Below are 14,822 nucleotides of genomic sequence, written 5' to 3' on the forward strand. Positions count from 1 at the left end.
GGAGAAAAGCGCTATATAAGTGTTTGTCTTTGTGTTTATATGTATTGAACATTTTAAGATTTTCACGACGGTGGTCCTTTAAAGGAAGATATTGTGGTTGAAAGAGGTGAGTCCACGCAGTGATGTACTGCTCTCTATCCCAGCAGATGCAGCGTTACTGTTATGGTTCGATGGTCTTGTGCAGTTTATTGGTAAGAATTGCTCAAGGAAAGCTTGGTTCTGACGGCCATCTGCGGGACTGAGGAGACGGCTTGTTCAGCCAATGTTAAAAATGTTTCTGCTACCGAGCAGAGAAGCGTTTAGCGTGGGTTATCGGCATTTTGTTGTCGCATCGTGCTTTGACCCCCCCCCCCCTAAGGCGACACGTCATATGCCGCCGAGATGAGACAAGATGACGGGATCTACAGTGTAAAGGTGTACTCGTAGTTTAAAAACCACTTCTGTTCTGTCAGTGGAAAATGGGTATTCATTTTTAAAAATTGCTTTTGTTGCCCACTGAGAATGTCATGTTTACTGCCATGCAGAAGCAGGTGTGATCCAACCCTAGTGATTCTACACACTAAAAAGGAGCTGTAACCAAGGATTGAACTTAATCCTAATCAGTAGCTGATGCTCCTTTCCTATTAGAAATCTTTACCTTTTCATGAATAGGTCATCAGGGACATCTGTATGTCTGATATTATGGTGAAACTCATCCCACAGTGTGAGGTCAGGACTTAGGTCCTGACAGCTTCCTGTCTGTGAGCCTTGTTGCATTGTGGGAAAAAATGGCTGTTTTCAACTGCCAAGTAACCAGTATCTCTCTCTGTGTATATGTATATCTATATTAAAAAAACGACTTTTAGACTAACATATTGTTAGGGGGTGTGGTTATAGTTAATGGCACTTGGTGCTCTCCAGGGGTGGACTGACAACTCGTGGGGCCCCTGGGCAATAAATAGGAGATTATGGGGCCCCATACACCTGCAAGCCACACCCGCGGAGGTGTAGGTGCCTCCAATATAGGTAGCCAGTACAGTTGCCCTAGGTTAGATAGGTAGGTTCCCCCAGTATAGGTTAGATAGGTAGGTTCCTCCAGTATAGGTTAGATAGGTAGGTGCCCGCAGTATTGGTTAGATAGGTAGGTTCCCCAAGTATAGGTTAGATAGGTAGGTGCCCACAGTATAGGTTAGATAGGTAGGTGCTCTGCATATAGGTTAGATAGGTAGGTGCACAGAATATAGGTTAATTAGGTAAGTGCCTCCAGTATAGGTTACATAGGTAGGTGCCCGCAGAATAAGTTAGATAGGTAGGTTCCCCCAGTATAGGTTAAATAGGTATAATTTGACAAAAGAAAGTGAAAATGGTCGCGCATCTAACCAAGATGCACCTGACATTGCATAGGGCTGATAAACCTCTTAAAGGCACAACTGTGCTCATTGCAGTAGAACAAGTGCATTAGAACTAATGCATCTCACAATACAAATAATGGAAGCAAACTTATGCATTAACATTATTAACTTATTAGGGGTCTGGGGCGCCACCCACACCACACCCCTTCCCCTTTATATGGCCTGCTGCTCCCAAGATTATGCTGCTAGCATGTTCCCATATCGCTGGGTGATTTTAAACATAGGTTAGGGTGGGGACCCCGAGAGAAGGCTGCACGAGCCCCTGCTGTTGAACTGATGTCTCTCTCAATAAGAGAAGGGTAAGGACCCCTAATAAGTTAATAATGTTAATGCATAAGTTTGCTTCCATTATTTGTATTGTGAGATGCATTAGTTCTAATGCACTTGTTCTACTGCAATGAGCACACTTGTGCCTTTGAGAGGCTTATCAGCCCTATGCAATGTCAGGTGCATCTTGGTTAGATGCGCGACCATTTTCACTTTCTTTTGTCAAATTTTAGGTTAGATAGGTAGGTGCCTCCAGTATTGGTTAGATAGGTAGGTAACCACAGTATAAGTTAGATAGGTAGGTGCCCCACAGCGTTGGGGGTAGCTGGCATAGTAGTTACAATGCACCTTCCACCGCCGATCCCTCGCAGCCTCTATCTCCTTCCTCTCCCGGCACCTGTCGCATTGGTAACAACGCTCCCTGTGATGACATGCGGTCACGTCCTCACAGGGAGGTGCTGTTACCAACATGATGGATGCCTGGGAGAGAGGAAGGAGATAGAGGCTGTGGGGGATCGGCGGCAGAAGATGAGTTGTAACTACTATGCTCGCTCCTCCCGCTGCTGCGCCCCGACCCCTGCCTCTCAATCATGCCAGGGACGGGCCCTCTACTGACCACGGGCCTTCAGTCTATGCCCGAGTGCCCTAATGGTCAGTCCGCCCCCGGTGCTACCTAGTTTTCAGTGGTATAATCCACTTCTGGCAGGAATCGCCGTTACAGCTGTAACAGCTGAGCTCTGCTGAGCTCCTCAGCATGTGTTTACATTATTGCTAGGCAACCAATCTGTGCAGAGAGTCGTTTGTCCAAAGAGTCATAAGCTGCTGGGAGAATCATCCAGAATCAGTCCCATCTACACCATATGATTCTTTGTCAGATTCGATTCAATTTGATTCAATTTACTGATTTGATTCAATCTGACATGTTCGATTCAATTTGAATCAAATCGAATCATGAATCAGACATGTCAGATTGAATCAATGAATCAAATCAAATTGAATCGAATCTGACAAAGAATCATATGGTGTAGATGGGACTGATTCTGGCTGATTCTCCCAGCAGCTTATGACTCTTTGCACAAACTACTCTCTGCACAGACCTTCTGCTATCCTAGCAATAATGTAAACACCTGCTGAGGAGCTTAGCAGAGCTCAGCTGTTATAGCTATAACGGTGATTCTTGACAGAAGTGGATTATACCACTGAAAACTAGGTAGGCAGGAGTTATGGTTGTGAAATGAAAGTAAAAAAAAAACATCCCAAACAAATGGATTAGCCTCCCAGTCCGTCATTCGTCACTGTTTACATTACATGTTGTATTGATGAAACCATTCATTTTTATTTTTTAAACTTTTTACACTATTTTAGAAGGGTGTTTAATAGTTTATGCATAAACCAGTTTTTATTTTTATCCTCATTCGCGAAAGAACCCCTTTAAGGTAAATGGGCGGGCGGGGAAGTGGGGGTAGTTGGGAATCTAGTTCAAAAGTCAGTCAACTTAAGGCCTACAGGTCTGTGGCTATTCTCCTTGGTAAAAGAAACACTGGATAAAAATAAGTGCTATTTCCCTTTAAGTTTCTCCAGTCTAGGTATTTTAATTAAAGAAGGAAGTCTGCATGTTTTTCGCTTGCATAGTGGTATAACTCTGACCTGTTTCCTGCGTATGCTTGCTGTTGCTATGACAATAGCTTGTTCCTAATCATGCTCTAATGTTGGCGTTTATTTTTGTGATGTAACCATTATTCAACTCTTGTTATACTCTGCCAAGGGTTATGGTAACACTGAATTCTAAAGCAATTATTTTCTTTTTATTACCTTTTACAACAAGAACTTTCTACACTAAATGTAATGGTCTCAGAGGGTTCTGGCTTCTCTGTTGATGTGTTTATACCTGACAGTATTATCCGAGGCACAAAATGTATCTACTTTAAATGAAACCAGAGACTTTATAAAAGAAAGATTTGATACTCACCGGGGCTTCCTCCAGCACCAAAAGCACTGCTGAATCCCTCGCCGTCCTCCCGCGTGCCTCCGTTCAACAGCAATCAGCCCCGGTAACTGGCTAAGTTTCGTCAGTCTGGGTCTTCTGTGCATGTGTGGACCTCTGTGTATGCGCAGAAGATCCTGACTGAGGTGAGCCAGTTACCGGGACTGATTACGACTGAACAGCAGACCGGGGGAGGACGGTAGGGGACATGCTTAAGGGGCTGGAGGAAGCCCTGGGTATGTATCAAAACTTTCTTTTATAACACCTCTGGTATAGTTTAAGCCCAAGGAGAGGTGAATCGAAAAATATGACAACGGGTGTATGTGTCAAATGTTGAGGAGTGTTTTTAATTATTTAATTGTATCAAAGATCCCCCATTGTTTCAACTGTTAGCTGTACTGAACCAACACACTTTCAGTTAGGGCCGGTTCTAGACATTTTGCCACCTGAAGCAACCCCCCATGTGTGTGTACATTGGGCTGTGCATTGCAGGCACTTGCACTACGCTTACCTCACTCTTCTTCCTTCAAGACACCCTCTCCTCCCCACTAGCCCGCAGCTTCGGATCCCCACAATGCCAGGTATGTGCTAAACCGGTGCTGCATCACTCACCCACTATCAACAGATTAGCAATGGAATCACCACCAGATCAAGTGAAGTCCTGCTTCCTCTCTGACTAAAGTGGGGCCTTAGGGCCGGATTTACGATAAGGCACTGTAGGCACATACCTACAGTGCACCAGATGATGAAAAGGCAGCTTACTCCCCTCCCCCAGTGCTTCCCTCCCACCTTACCTATTCAGAGTCCCAAGTGGAGTGTAAGTGAGAGGTTACTCACCTGGGTCTCAGCATTCCACTGACCAGATCTCCCTTCAGTCGGGGCACCTCTAGCTACTGAATACTTGGAGGCACCTCTAGCTACTTAATACCGAGGATAGCTCTGACAACTTTATACTACGGGCAACTGTAGCTACCTATGACGGGCAAAGGAAGTAAGGTTCGGCAGAGGTTTGTAGGTCCATTGAAGGCGAAGTCTAGGGTTCCACGACATCTGTGCCTATAGGTGTAACGATTGGTGTCAGCACACAGAGAGAATCTGATTATGGATGATCTGCAGAATCACCAATAATACAAGTATGACTAACCTCTGGACACCTAATGAAGAGTAAGTGTTTGGTGCAACTGTAGGCTATCTCCCGAGAGGTGGGAGACACAGATACTTTGGCCAGAGACCTCCTGAGGTGCAGGTGGCCCTCGGCTATACAGGGACTATCTCCTAATAGAGGGGATAGAGATAATCTGGCAGCCAGTGATTCCCTGGTAAACTGGTAATTAGACTGTACTGCAGCCAGAGGTCTCCTATGGGGTAGAGACCACCGGCTGCACTGCAGGTAGAACTCTCTGAGGAGCAAGAGTCCTTGCAGCTAACCGACACTTGGTGGAATAGTGTCATGGGTAGTACAGACAGGCTGAACACTCTGAGGAAGTGACAGCCAGAAGGGTCGGGCAAGCCAGGTCGGCAACACACAAGCAGATAAGGTACAAAGACAGAAGGCTGATTCGGTAACCGGGTACAGGCAAGGTTTGGCAACAGGTAGACAGATAGGCAGAGGTACCGAATCAGAAAGCAAGAGAGAGGTCGACAGAGCAAATGGTCATAACAGATATAAAGCACAATCCTAGTCTGGGGTGTGAGGTCCTTGGTCTCGACACCCTGGAACTAGTCTAAGGAATAACACAGTATCCTATGCTTGGGTGTGAGGTCCTTGGTCTCAACACTCTGGAACTGTTCTAAAGTATAACACAGCAATGACACAGTAGTCCAAAGCTTGGGTGTGAGGTCCTTGGTCTCAACACCCTGGAACTGGTCTAAAGTATAACACAGCAATGACACAGTAATCCTAAGCTTGGGTGTGAGGTCCTTGGTCTCAACACCCTGGAACTGGTCTAAAGTATAACACAGCAATGACACAGTAGTCCTAAGCTTGGGTGTGAGGTCCTTGGTCTCAACACCCTGGAACTGGTCTAAATTATAACACAGCAATGACACAGTAATCCTAAGCTTGGGTGTGAGGTCCTTGGTCTCAACACCCTGGAACTGGTCTAAAGTATAACACAGTAAATAACAAGAGCGTAATCTGGCTAAGTGTGAACTCCCAGGTCCACCTGGTTCTAACACACTGTGGGATCTGACTGAGGTCTGAGTGCTCACAAATAAGTATTCGCAACGGCAGACAACCAGCAACTGATAGGCAAGATGTATATATACTCCAGCGCTCCTCAGCGCCGCCCCCAGCCACTCGGCCAATCAGGAGTTCCGCTGGAATCAGCTGATCGTCCTGATCAGCTGATACCTCTCCTGCTGGCATAAATGCCCTGCCTTCTAGCGCGCGTAGCTCTCCATCTGTGTGCACTAGAAGGCCCAGGCAAACCAGACGCATGCTGCTGTGCGGAAACCGCCGGTCTGAACGCGGAGATAGCTGCCCCGCCGCCAGACCACGCGGCGGCATCTCCGCTATTCATTACAGTACCCCCCCTGCGGAGTGGACTCCGGACACTTCCCACCCGGCTTCCCAGGATGTGAGTCATGAAATTCTTTCTTTAATTCTTCCGCATGTATGCGACAATCTGGCACCCAAGTTCTTTCCTCCACACCATATCCTTTCCAGTGGGCCAGATACTGCACATATTTTTGGACTAACCGAGAGTCCAGAATCTTTTCAATCTCATATTCAGGTTGGTCATCAACCAACACAGGGGGTGGGGGGGGGGAGGGAATCCACGTGCACTGCCGGCTTCAACAGAGACACATGGAATGATCTCACACCTCTCATGCTGGCTGGGAGATCAATCGCATAAGTGACATTATTAATCTTTCTGGTCACTGGGAATGGTCCTATGAATCTAGGACCCAGTTTGGGTGACAGTTGCTTCAGGGCCAAATCCCGAGTGGATACCCATACCATGTCTTCCAGGGAAAACTTCCATTCTACAGACTGCCTTTTGTCTGCCTGTTTTTTCTGGGTCTGGAAAGCTTTCCCCAAGTTCCCATTAACCATTCCCCAAATCTCCCTCAAAGCTCTCTGCCAATCCTCCAAGGCTGGGAATGGTGTAGACGTCACACACTGGCTCGCTGTGAGCCTGTGACAAACACACTGCTCATCCTCAGCCACTCCATTCCTTCTCAGTCAGGACAGCAGTGCCACATCCCCCCTTCTGCTGTGCAAGTCAAATGAAACACTGCTGCTCTCCTGCCTCCCCCCTCCTCACTTATTGTCAGACTCCTCACACAGCACAACAAGCTGCTTTTCCCCAATGATGATCTCTTCACCTCGCTCTCCTCTAATTACTCCTCCTACTCTGACTGCATGCTGTTGGTGTAAACACAGTACAAACATGCTGTCCCTGTAATTTCTGTGCCTGATGCAAATGTTTCACCTTGCTTCATGAGAGAACCGGTCCCGAGTCAGTGACAGAAAACAGCAGCTATTGCCAGCTTTTAATCTTGTCAATTTGTCACCCCCTCTCTGTTTGTCACCTGGGGAGCCGACCCCCTCCCCCCCCCCCCCCCCCCATCATAGGTATACCACTGGATCAAACCTAGGAGCTGCTGGTTAATTAACCGTCTGCCAACTAATTCATCAGTAGCGAATTGCCTGGCTCAATTTTAAGTTCATGGAAATTCACATGGTTATTTTACGCTCCAAGTTGCATACAATCAGCATTACATTTGCAAACCTGAATTATTTTCCTGTTACTGACCATCTCTCCTCCTGAGCAGTGTTGAGCTCACACAGAAGATGGGGAAGAAAATGAAAGGCACAGGCCTCCAATCAGTGGACTGGAAGCTGCATAAACTCAACAGCAGTTGAGTAACAGATTACTTTTGATATACTGATGTATTCTCAGCAGATCCTTTGTGAGTGCAGATCTGCATTTTAAGCAACACCCAACTGTGCGTGAGCATCGTCAACATGCTGAGTAGGAGAGTTAAGCCTGGTACACTCTTTCAATTATGATTGGCCAATCACTGACCAACCTCCATGTAAAATGCACAGGAGCAGTAAAAAGGAAGAAATTCACTGCTCTCAGCCTCCCATATGAAAGTGGCCTTAAAGAGGAACTCCAGTGAAAATAATGTAATAAAAAAAGTGCTTCATTTTTACAATAATTATATATAAATGATTTAGTCAGTGTTTGCTCATTGTAAAATATTTCCTCTCCCCGATTTACATTCTGACATGTATCAGATGGTGCCATTTTTACTGTGGGCAGGTTATGTAGCAGCTGCTAGCTGTTTTGGTGGTTAGAGACAGCTGTAAGCAGCTATTTCCTGTCTGTGAACATTGTTACATTGTGGCAGTTTGCCAGGAGCACCGCGGTCCTCAGAGTTTCTTGTGGGAGGGGTTTCACCACAATATCAGTCATACAGCGCCCCCTGATGGTCTGTTTGTGAAAAGCAATATATTTCTCATGTAAAAGGGGGTATCAGCTACTGATTGGGATAAAGTTAAATTCTTGGTTGGAGTTCCTCTTTAAAGTACACCAGAAGTGAAAAGGATATGGAGGCTGCCATATTTATTTCCTTTTAACCAACACCAGTTGCCTGGCAGTCCTGACAATCGTTTTGGTTGCTGTAGTATCTGGATCACACACCTGAAACAAGCATGGGTCTAATCTAGTCAGGCTTCAGTCAGAAACATCAGCTCTGCACGCTTCTTCGAAGACACCTATTGCTATAAGTATTAGAAGCAGAGGATGAGCAGGACAGCCAGGCAATGTACATTGTTTAAAATAAATATGTCAGACTTCATATCCCTATTTCAAAATGGCTATTCTTCTAAGACTGTGGCAGGGGTCCACTTGATAAAAATCTGCAGTGCTTTGCCGTAATGTGAAACCGCATGCAAAAATGCAACTAATCAACTAATCCTTTTCTACGGGGCCACTGCGTTTTTAGGGGCTATGTCCGATTCTTCATAGCATTGGGGGGGGAAGATACAAACAACACTACTTTTCTGCATAACACATGCAATTCTTCACTGAAACACTGGCTACTGTAATAAACACGACCAAAAGCACATAACACGCAGCAAAACACATCATGTGTCAAGGAATCAGCTGCGGGGATGCAAGCATGACTGGGGCATGCGTGTGGCGGGAACACGCATGCGCAGAAGCCCTGCGACTGGCCAGATTATCGTGGCTGATTCCAGGACAACGGTGTGGCCAGAGAGGACGGCGAGGGAGCGATCACACCTCACGGGGCTAGAGGAAGCCCAGGTAAGTATAAATATGCCCAGTGTCCTGATCTCAGATACACTTTAAGTATTTTCTTGCTTGCCACGGTGATTTAAAGGGCATTTCATTGACAAGTATGAAAATATCAGGATAAAAGCGAATTGCATATGGGCCATAGTGTGAACTTAGAACTGTTTACTATTGCTACATACTGCTAAACATTTGCAAAAGAAATACAAGAAATTATAAATATATCACTTTATAAACATCCACCAAAAATAGAGTAAAATCAAATTCAGTATACATTTCCTTTTTAAGGGAAGATATTGTCCTTATTTACAGTTATACTGTTCAGTGCTAAAAATATATATTCTGTTTTAAATATAAAATATTATTTACGCATACCGGTAGTTCAGAATTACCACTTTGTGGCCAGCAAATATTGCTTCACACAATCTTTAGTCTGTCCAGCAAATTTATATATCTGGATTACCATGTGGCAGGCCACACCCTTCCGCTTTTATAACCCTTAAAGTGTACCCAAGGCAATATGTGACATGGAGGAGATAAACAGGTGTATGTACAGTACAAAACATATATAACCAGGCTGTTTTGCTTGTTTTATTTTGCTGCCTGAAAGAGTTAATTTCTAGGCATGGAAGTGACAGCTTCTGTCTTGTCTGTACCTTGTCAGGAATATAGTAATCATCACTGACCAGAAAATTACAGCCATAAACATTTTCCTGGCAGAATACAACTTCTGAGAACAGGGGGAGATAGGAAAAGGTCAATAGTTCATGTATTTTTCCTCAGGGACCCTGAATAGTCTGCCACTGAGTAGAGACAACAAAACATTCAATCTACTTTGCAAATGTTTAAATATAAAATAAAACCATGAAATAGCTGAAAAAATAAGTCATTTTTAGGAGTAGGAGAATGAATACAATTGTTTATCTCATCAGTTTATTTTCACCTCTAGTTCATTTTAATGTGTTGTGTTAAATACATGGACTATTGACTTTTTCCTAACTCTGGGACACTTAATAGGCTGCCACTGATTAGAGACAGTAAAATATTCAACCTACTATGTAAATGTTTAAATATGAAAACCATGGGATACTTTAAAAAAGGAATTTTTAGGAGTAGGAGGTTAAATATAACTGTTTATCGCATCAGTTTATTTTCACCTTGGTTCACTTTAACAAATAAGGCAAAATATAACAGGGGAATTAAAGATATATATACATAATATAAAGCTCAGCAAGAAGCAATTTTAATTACTTAATTTTTGGGTAGTGTAGAAAGGCATACGTATATGTACGGCACCGGTGAGCTGGGCGCAGGGTGAGCTAAATGACAGCTCACCCTGCTGCCGCTCACATCCCTGGAGGCATACAATACTATTCCCTCTCCAAGTCATCGTAACTCATAAAGAGATGTCATTCGGAGTCTGGCAAATTACCCTTACGTGTCCCGAGCAGTGTAACATTACACTGACACCGACAATAGAGTCTCACAAATTGACATGATTCACACTGCCCCCTTTCAGTCTTTTTTTTTTTTTAAATAGGGGAGTTTAGGGGTTGCTGTCAGTGCAGACCATGAACATTTGGAGCCATTCTCACTTCCTGGAAGGGCAGGAAATGGAGGGAATCCTTTAGATAAGGCTACAGACAGCACTAAAAACTCCAAACAGGTCCTAAGCAGTAAACTAAAAAAAAATCCTCTAAAAAAACAATAGTCCTGGATTCCGACGTTGATTTAGTTGGCCTATATCAAACTCTATAACCAGTCTCTGAAATGTGCCTAAACATTTCCTGTTTCAACTCCTTTCTCTTTTCAGATCAAAAATAAATATTTCTGGCAATTTCATAAAAATGAATTATAGCTACCATAGTCCCTTTATTTTCTGAAGCTGGTGATCAAACAAAACAAAGCAATATTGCTTAAAAAACGAAAACCACACCAGTTTTCACAGTCACGTGTACAGGCACTGTATGGCTCTGTTAGACAATCCACCTGTGTTGTGAGGAAATCTACTAACTGTTCTGTGACTGAGGCCTGAGGACATGAATGACTCCACAGCTAAGCCGTCCTCCTCCCACAGATACTCACGCTCCAAGCTTCTCCTTGATGTTGAACACCATATTAATGTCTTCAATTTTCTTCTTCCCATTTTTCCCGAGAGGCATGGCTTCAGCTCAGTGTGACTGAAAACCTGCAGAGGAAACATGACAGAGAAAGCCATCACATGTGGAACTATAAGTGTTTAATTCTGCAATGCCTGAAGCAGCCGTACAATCAAGGGTGCAAAACTAAAAAAGGAGCAATCCAGGTTGATGTGCAACTCCCGGCAAATCGGCATAGAAACACTTGAGTACCTTTTGTTTTATACATCAGAAGAGCAGTAGGTCACATGGCCATGCATTACTGACATCTTTTAGTATATCTTTCTCAAACTTGTAATGTAAAATGGGCATCAGAATTCAGCTACAAAGTAAAGCTTGGTTCACACATAAATGTGTACATTTCTGGTATAGTCTTTGTGGGAACACACCCAGAGAAAACTGATACAAAACTGCAAAACTGACAGGACAGGACTGGAATGAAACTGTACAGACTTTGCTGATAGAAGCTAGCGCCAAGGAGATTGAAGCAACTGAGCTGCACGTTCCAAGAAGGGAGTCCCTGAACCCTCAAATGTAAATGATTACAATAAATACAATAGATGAAGGAACACGCGCTATTTCTAGATCAAAAACTTATTTTAATAAATTCCTATTATACAAAATATAAAACAAGGTTAAAACCACACCTATTGATCAATCACTAATGCACTCTTCCTTTCCAGTAAAACCTGGCAAAAAACCCTCTTCCTATTCAATCTAATTAGAACCAGCTGTTGCAATCTAGTATGTAGATTCACAGTTGTTAGTATCGCATAATCCACATAGCTTATGGAAAAAGGTGGGTTTCCACCAGCAATAGTTTATAAAAAAAAATGGGTCATAGATAAAAAAACCTTGAAAAAAAGTTGATCAACTTATCAAGTTAATGGATCCCAATTTCAACAGTGCATATATATCGGCTTCAATGAACTCAGCCCGTCTTTAGCAAATGCTGACAGTCTCATAGAAAACATCTGATAGCGTCCAACTTTGCAGCAACACTATGTTCAAACAGAGTACCTCTGTGATGAAAAAGCTCGTCTCCCGGGTATTCGAATTATAAGCTCCGGAAACACTGGAGCGTGTTAAAGGAAGATAAAATTCTGGGGGAGGCACTACCGGAGAGGCCGAAATTAATATTTAAAAGGGCCCCCAATGTTGGCCTGTCCATTGCTACAGCTGCTAATGAAATAAATATAGAGGATTCACGAACTAGATTGAATGGGCAACAAGGTTTTAAAAGATGTGAATTCTGCAACAATTGCAGATTAACACATAACCCTGGGAAGGTCACTGAAGTAGTAACACCAGCTGGGGTGTCATTTAAAATCAAAGATTCCATGACATGTAGTTCGCAGGGTGTTATATACTGTATCCAATGCCCCTGCAATAAAAGATATGTGGGAAGAACTAAAAGAGCATTGCATAAACGTAAAGGAGAACACTTTAAGAATATCCTGAAGAAAAATGAGAAACATCCACTCTCAAACCATTATAAAGATAGACACAATGGTAGTTTGAGAGGTACTATCTTCTTTGGTCTGGAAGAGATAAAAAAGAGTCCAAGGGGGGGTGACTTTATTAGAAAGATGTCAAGGAATGAATCCCGCTGGATTTTTCAATTAGATACACTAATACCCAGAGGCCTAAATAGCGAGATGGAAACATTCTCTTTTTTTAAAGAATGAATATGTTTGCAAAATAGATTTGATTGATCAAGGAAGTTGAGTCATGTATGTGGAGGAAAACAGGATGCGAGAGGTTAATCAGTTGTATCAAAGAATTTGCATAAACCACAATTTTGAGGTGGGTGGAGCTGGATTTGCATATGGGCAGTGCATAAGGGTGGTGGAGCTGACAAACATCTATTTAAATGGATGAGCTATGTTCAATGGAATTAATCCTCCTGAAGAAGGCTAACGTATTTTAGCTGAAACGCGTAGAGGTTCTTCTGTACTTGTAGCAACTGTTTCTGGAGCATAAAGGAGCCTGGTTGGTCGCAACAGCGCTAAGCGACAATCTGCATAACAAAGGCACCTACAGCTTTAAGGTGACGTCACCAGAAGAAACTGCACACGGCTTGCTGGGACAGGCAGCGAGCGTCACACTGGATTTACCAACAGGAAGTGACGTATGCGACCCAGCGTTGCCGAGAGCTGAACGGACAAGGGAGCTCGCAAGCACCCGGAGGAGCTTATAATTCGAATACCCGGGAGACAAGCTTTTTCATCACAGAGGTACTCTGTTTGAACATAGTGTTGCTGCAAAGTTGGACGCTATCAGATAATTTCTATGAGACTGTCAGCATTTGCTAAAGACGGGCTGAGTTATTGAAGCCGATATATATGCACTGTTGCAATTGGGATCCATTAACTTGATAAGTTGATCAACTTTTTTTCAAGGTTTTTTATATATGACCCATTTTTTATAAACTATTGCTGGAAACCCACCTTTTTCCATAAGCTATGTGGATTATGCGATACTAACAACTGTAAATCTACATACTAGATTGCAACAGCTGGTTCTAATTAGATTGAATAGGAAGAGGGGTTTTTGCCAGGTTTTACAGGAAAGGAAGAGTGCATTAGTGATTGATCAATAGGTGTGGTTTTAACCTTGTTTTATATTTTGTATAATAGGAATTTATTAAAATAAGTTTTTGATCTAGAAATAGCGCGTGTTCCTTCATCTATTGAAACTGTACAGAGTTATGTGTAAACCAAGCCATAGAAAACCCAAACAATACAGATGCCAACTGTGAAAAACTTACAGGACAAGACTGGACACTTTTTATGTGTGAACCCAGGCTTGGTTCACACATAAAAGGTGTCAGCAGGGAGCATAATCACTCATAACTTGAGACATGACATGCTGCAGCTCAACACAATAACACACTGGCTGGCTTGCGGGGCTGCAAGTCTGTGACAAACAAACAGCTCACCCTCAGCCAGTCAGCCGTCCTCCATACCTCCTCAGTCAGGACAGCGGTGCCACCTCCTCCCTTCTGCTGTGCAAGTCAAATGAATCACTGCTGCTCTCCTGCCTCCTCACTCCTCACTTACTGTCAGGGCTGGTGCACACTACAAGTGCTTTTCTAAGCGCTTTGTGATTTTAAAAACTCCTGCTAATGTTATCCTATGTGTGTGTTCACACTGGAGTGATGTGATTTTGTAAAAAATCACCCTCTCTATCGTTTAAAAAGTTCTTGTAGTGTGCACCAGTCCTCAGACTCCTCACACAACACAACAAGCTGCATTTCCCCAATGATGACCTCTTCACCTCGCTCTCCTCTTGCTTCTTTTCCTACTCTTACTGCATGCTGTTAGTGTAGTACAAATATGTTGCCCCAGTAATCTCTGTGCCATGAAGTGTTTCACCTTGCTTCATGAGAGAACCAACCCTGATTGAATGGCTGTTCTACAATGGAGGCAGCTAAAGGAAGTACATGGAATTTGAATTTAGGAAAGGGGTTTTAACATGGGGAGCTAGTAAAATGTAAAAATGTTAAAGACAACCCTTATAACAAAAACATAACACATAACCACATTTGTCTGTCTGATTTTGTCTGACTGAGGTTGTGTACTGCCTCAGCATCCCCCCGGGTAACGGGCACCCTCTGCATGCCTCTGCTCACAGCATTCTCAAATATGTGTGTCAAAATTCCTTCACATATACAGGATGGGATATTATGGATGCTATATTTCCATTTGCCTTGCAGCTAAGTGAAAACAGCTTTTGATTATAATGACCAACATTAGAGCTTATCACTAGT

At 43.4% G+C, this 14,822-nt stretch overlaps 1 protein-coding gene across 3 annotated transcripts in view; it reads right to left on the minus strand.

Moving 5' to 3' along the window:
- PNCK (pregnancy up-regulated nonubiquitous CaM kinase) overlaps positions 1-14,822 on the minus strand; it is a 352,192-nt gene that overhangs the window by 127,039 nt on the left and 210,331 nt on the right. For 2 of the 3 annotated variants that reach the window (XM_068248356.1, XM_068248355.1), the window contains one exon: positions 10,998-11,100. In XM_068248356.1, the coding sequence (XP_068104457.1) occupies positions 10,998-11,074 (77 nt within the window). In that variant the 5' untranslated portion in view covers positions 11,075-11,100. Of the gene's footprint in view, positions 1-637; positions 772-10,997; positions 11,101-14,822 lie in introns of those variants that run through there. The other variant, XM_068248354.1, reaches the window with a different exon arrangement.

The sequence above is a fragment of the Hyperolius riggenbachi genome, chromosome 8 (genome assembly GCF_040937935.1).
Source record: "Hyperolius riggenbachi isolate aHypRig1 chromosome 8, aHypRig1.pri, whole genome shotgun sequence".
Lineage (NCBI taxonomy): Eukaryota > Metazoa > Chordata > Amphibia > Anura > Hyperoliidae > Hyperolius > Hyperolius riggenbachi.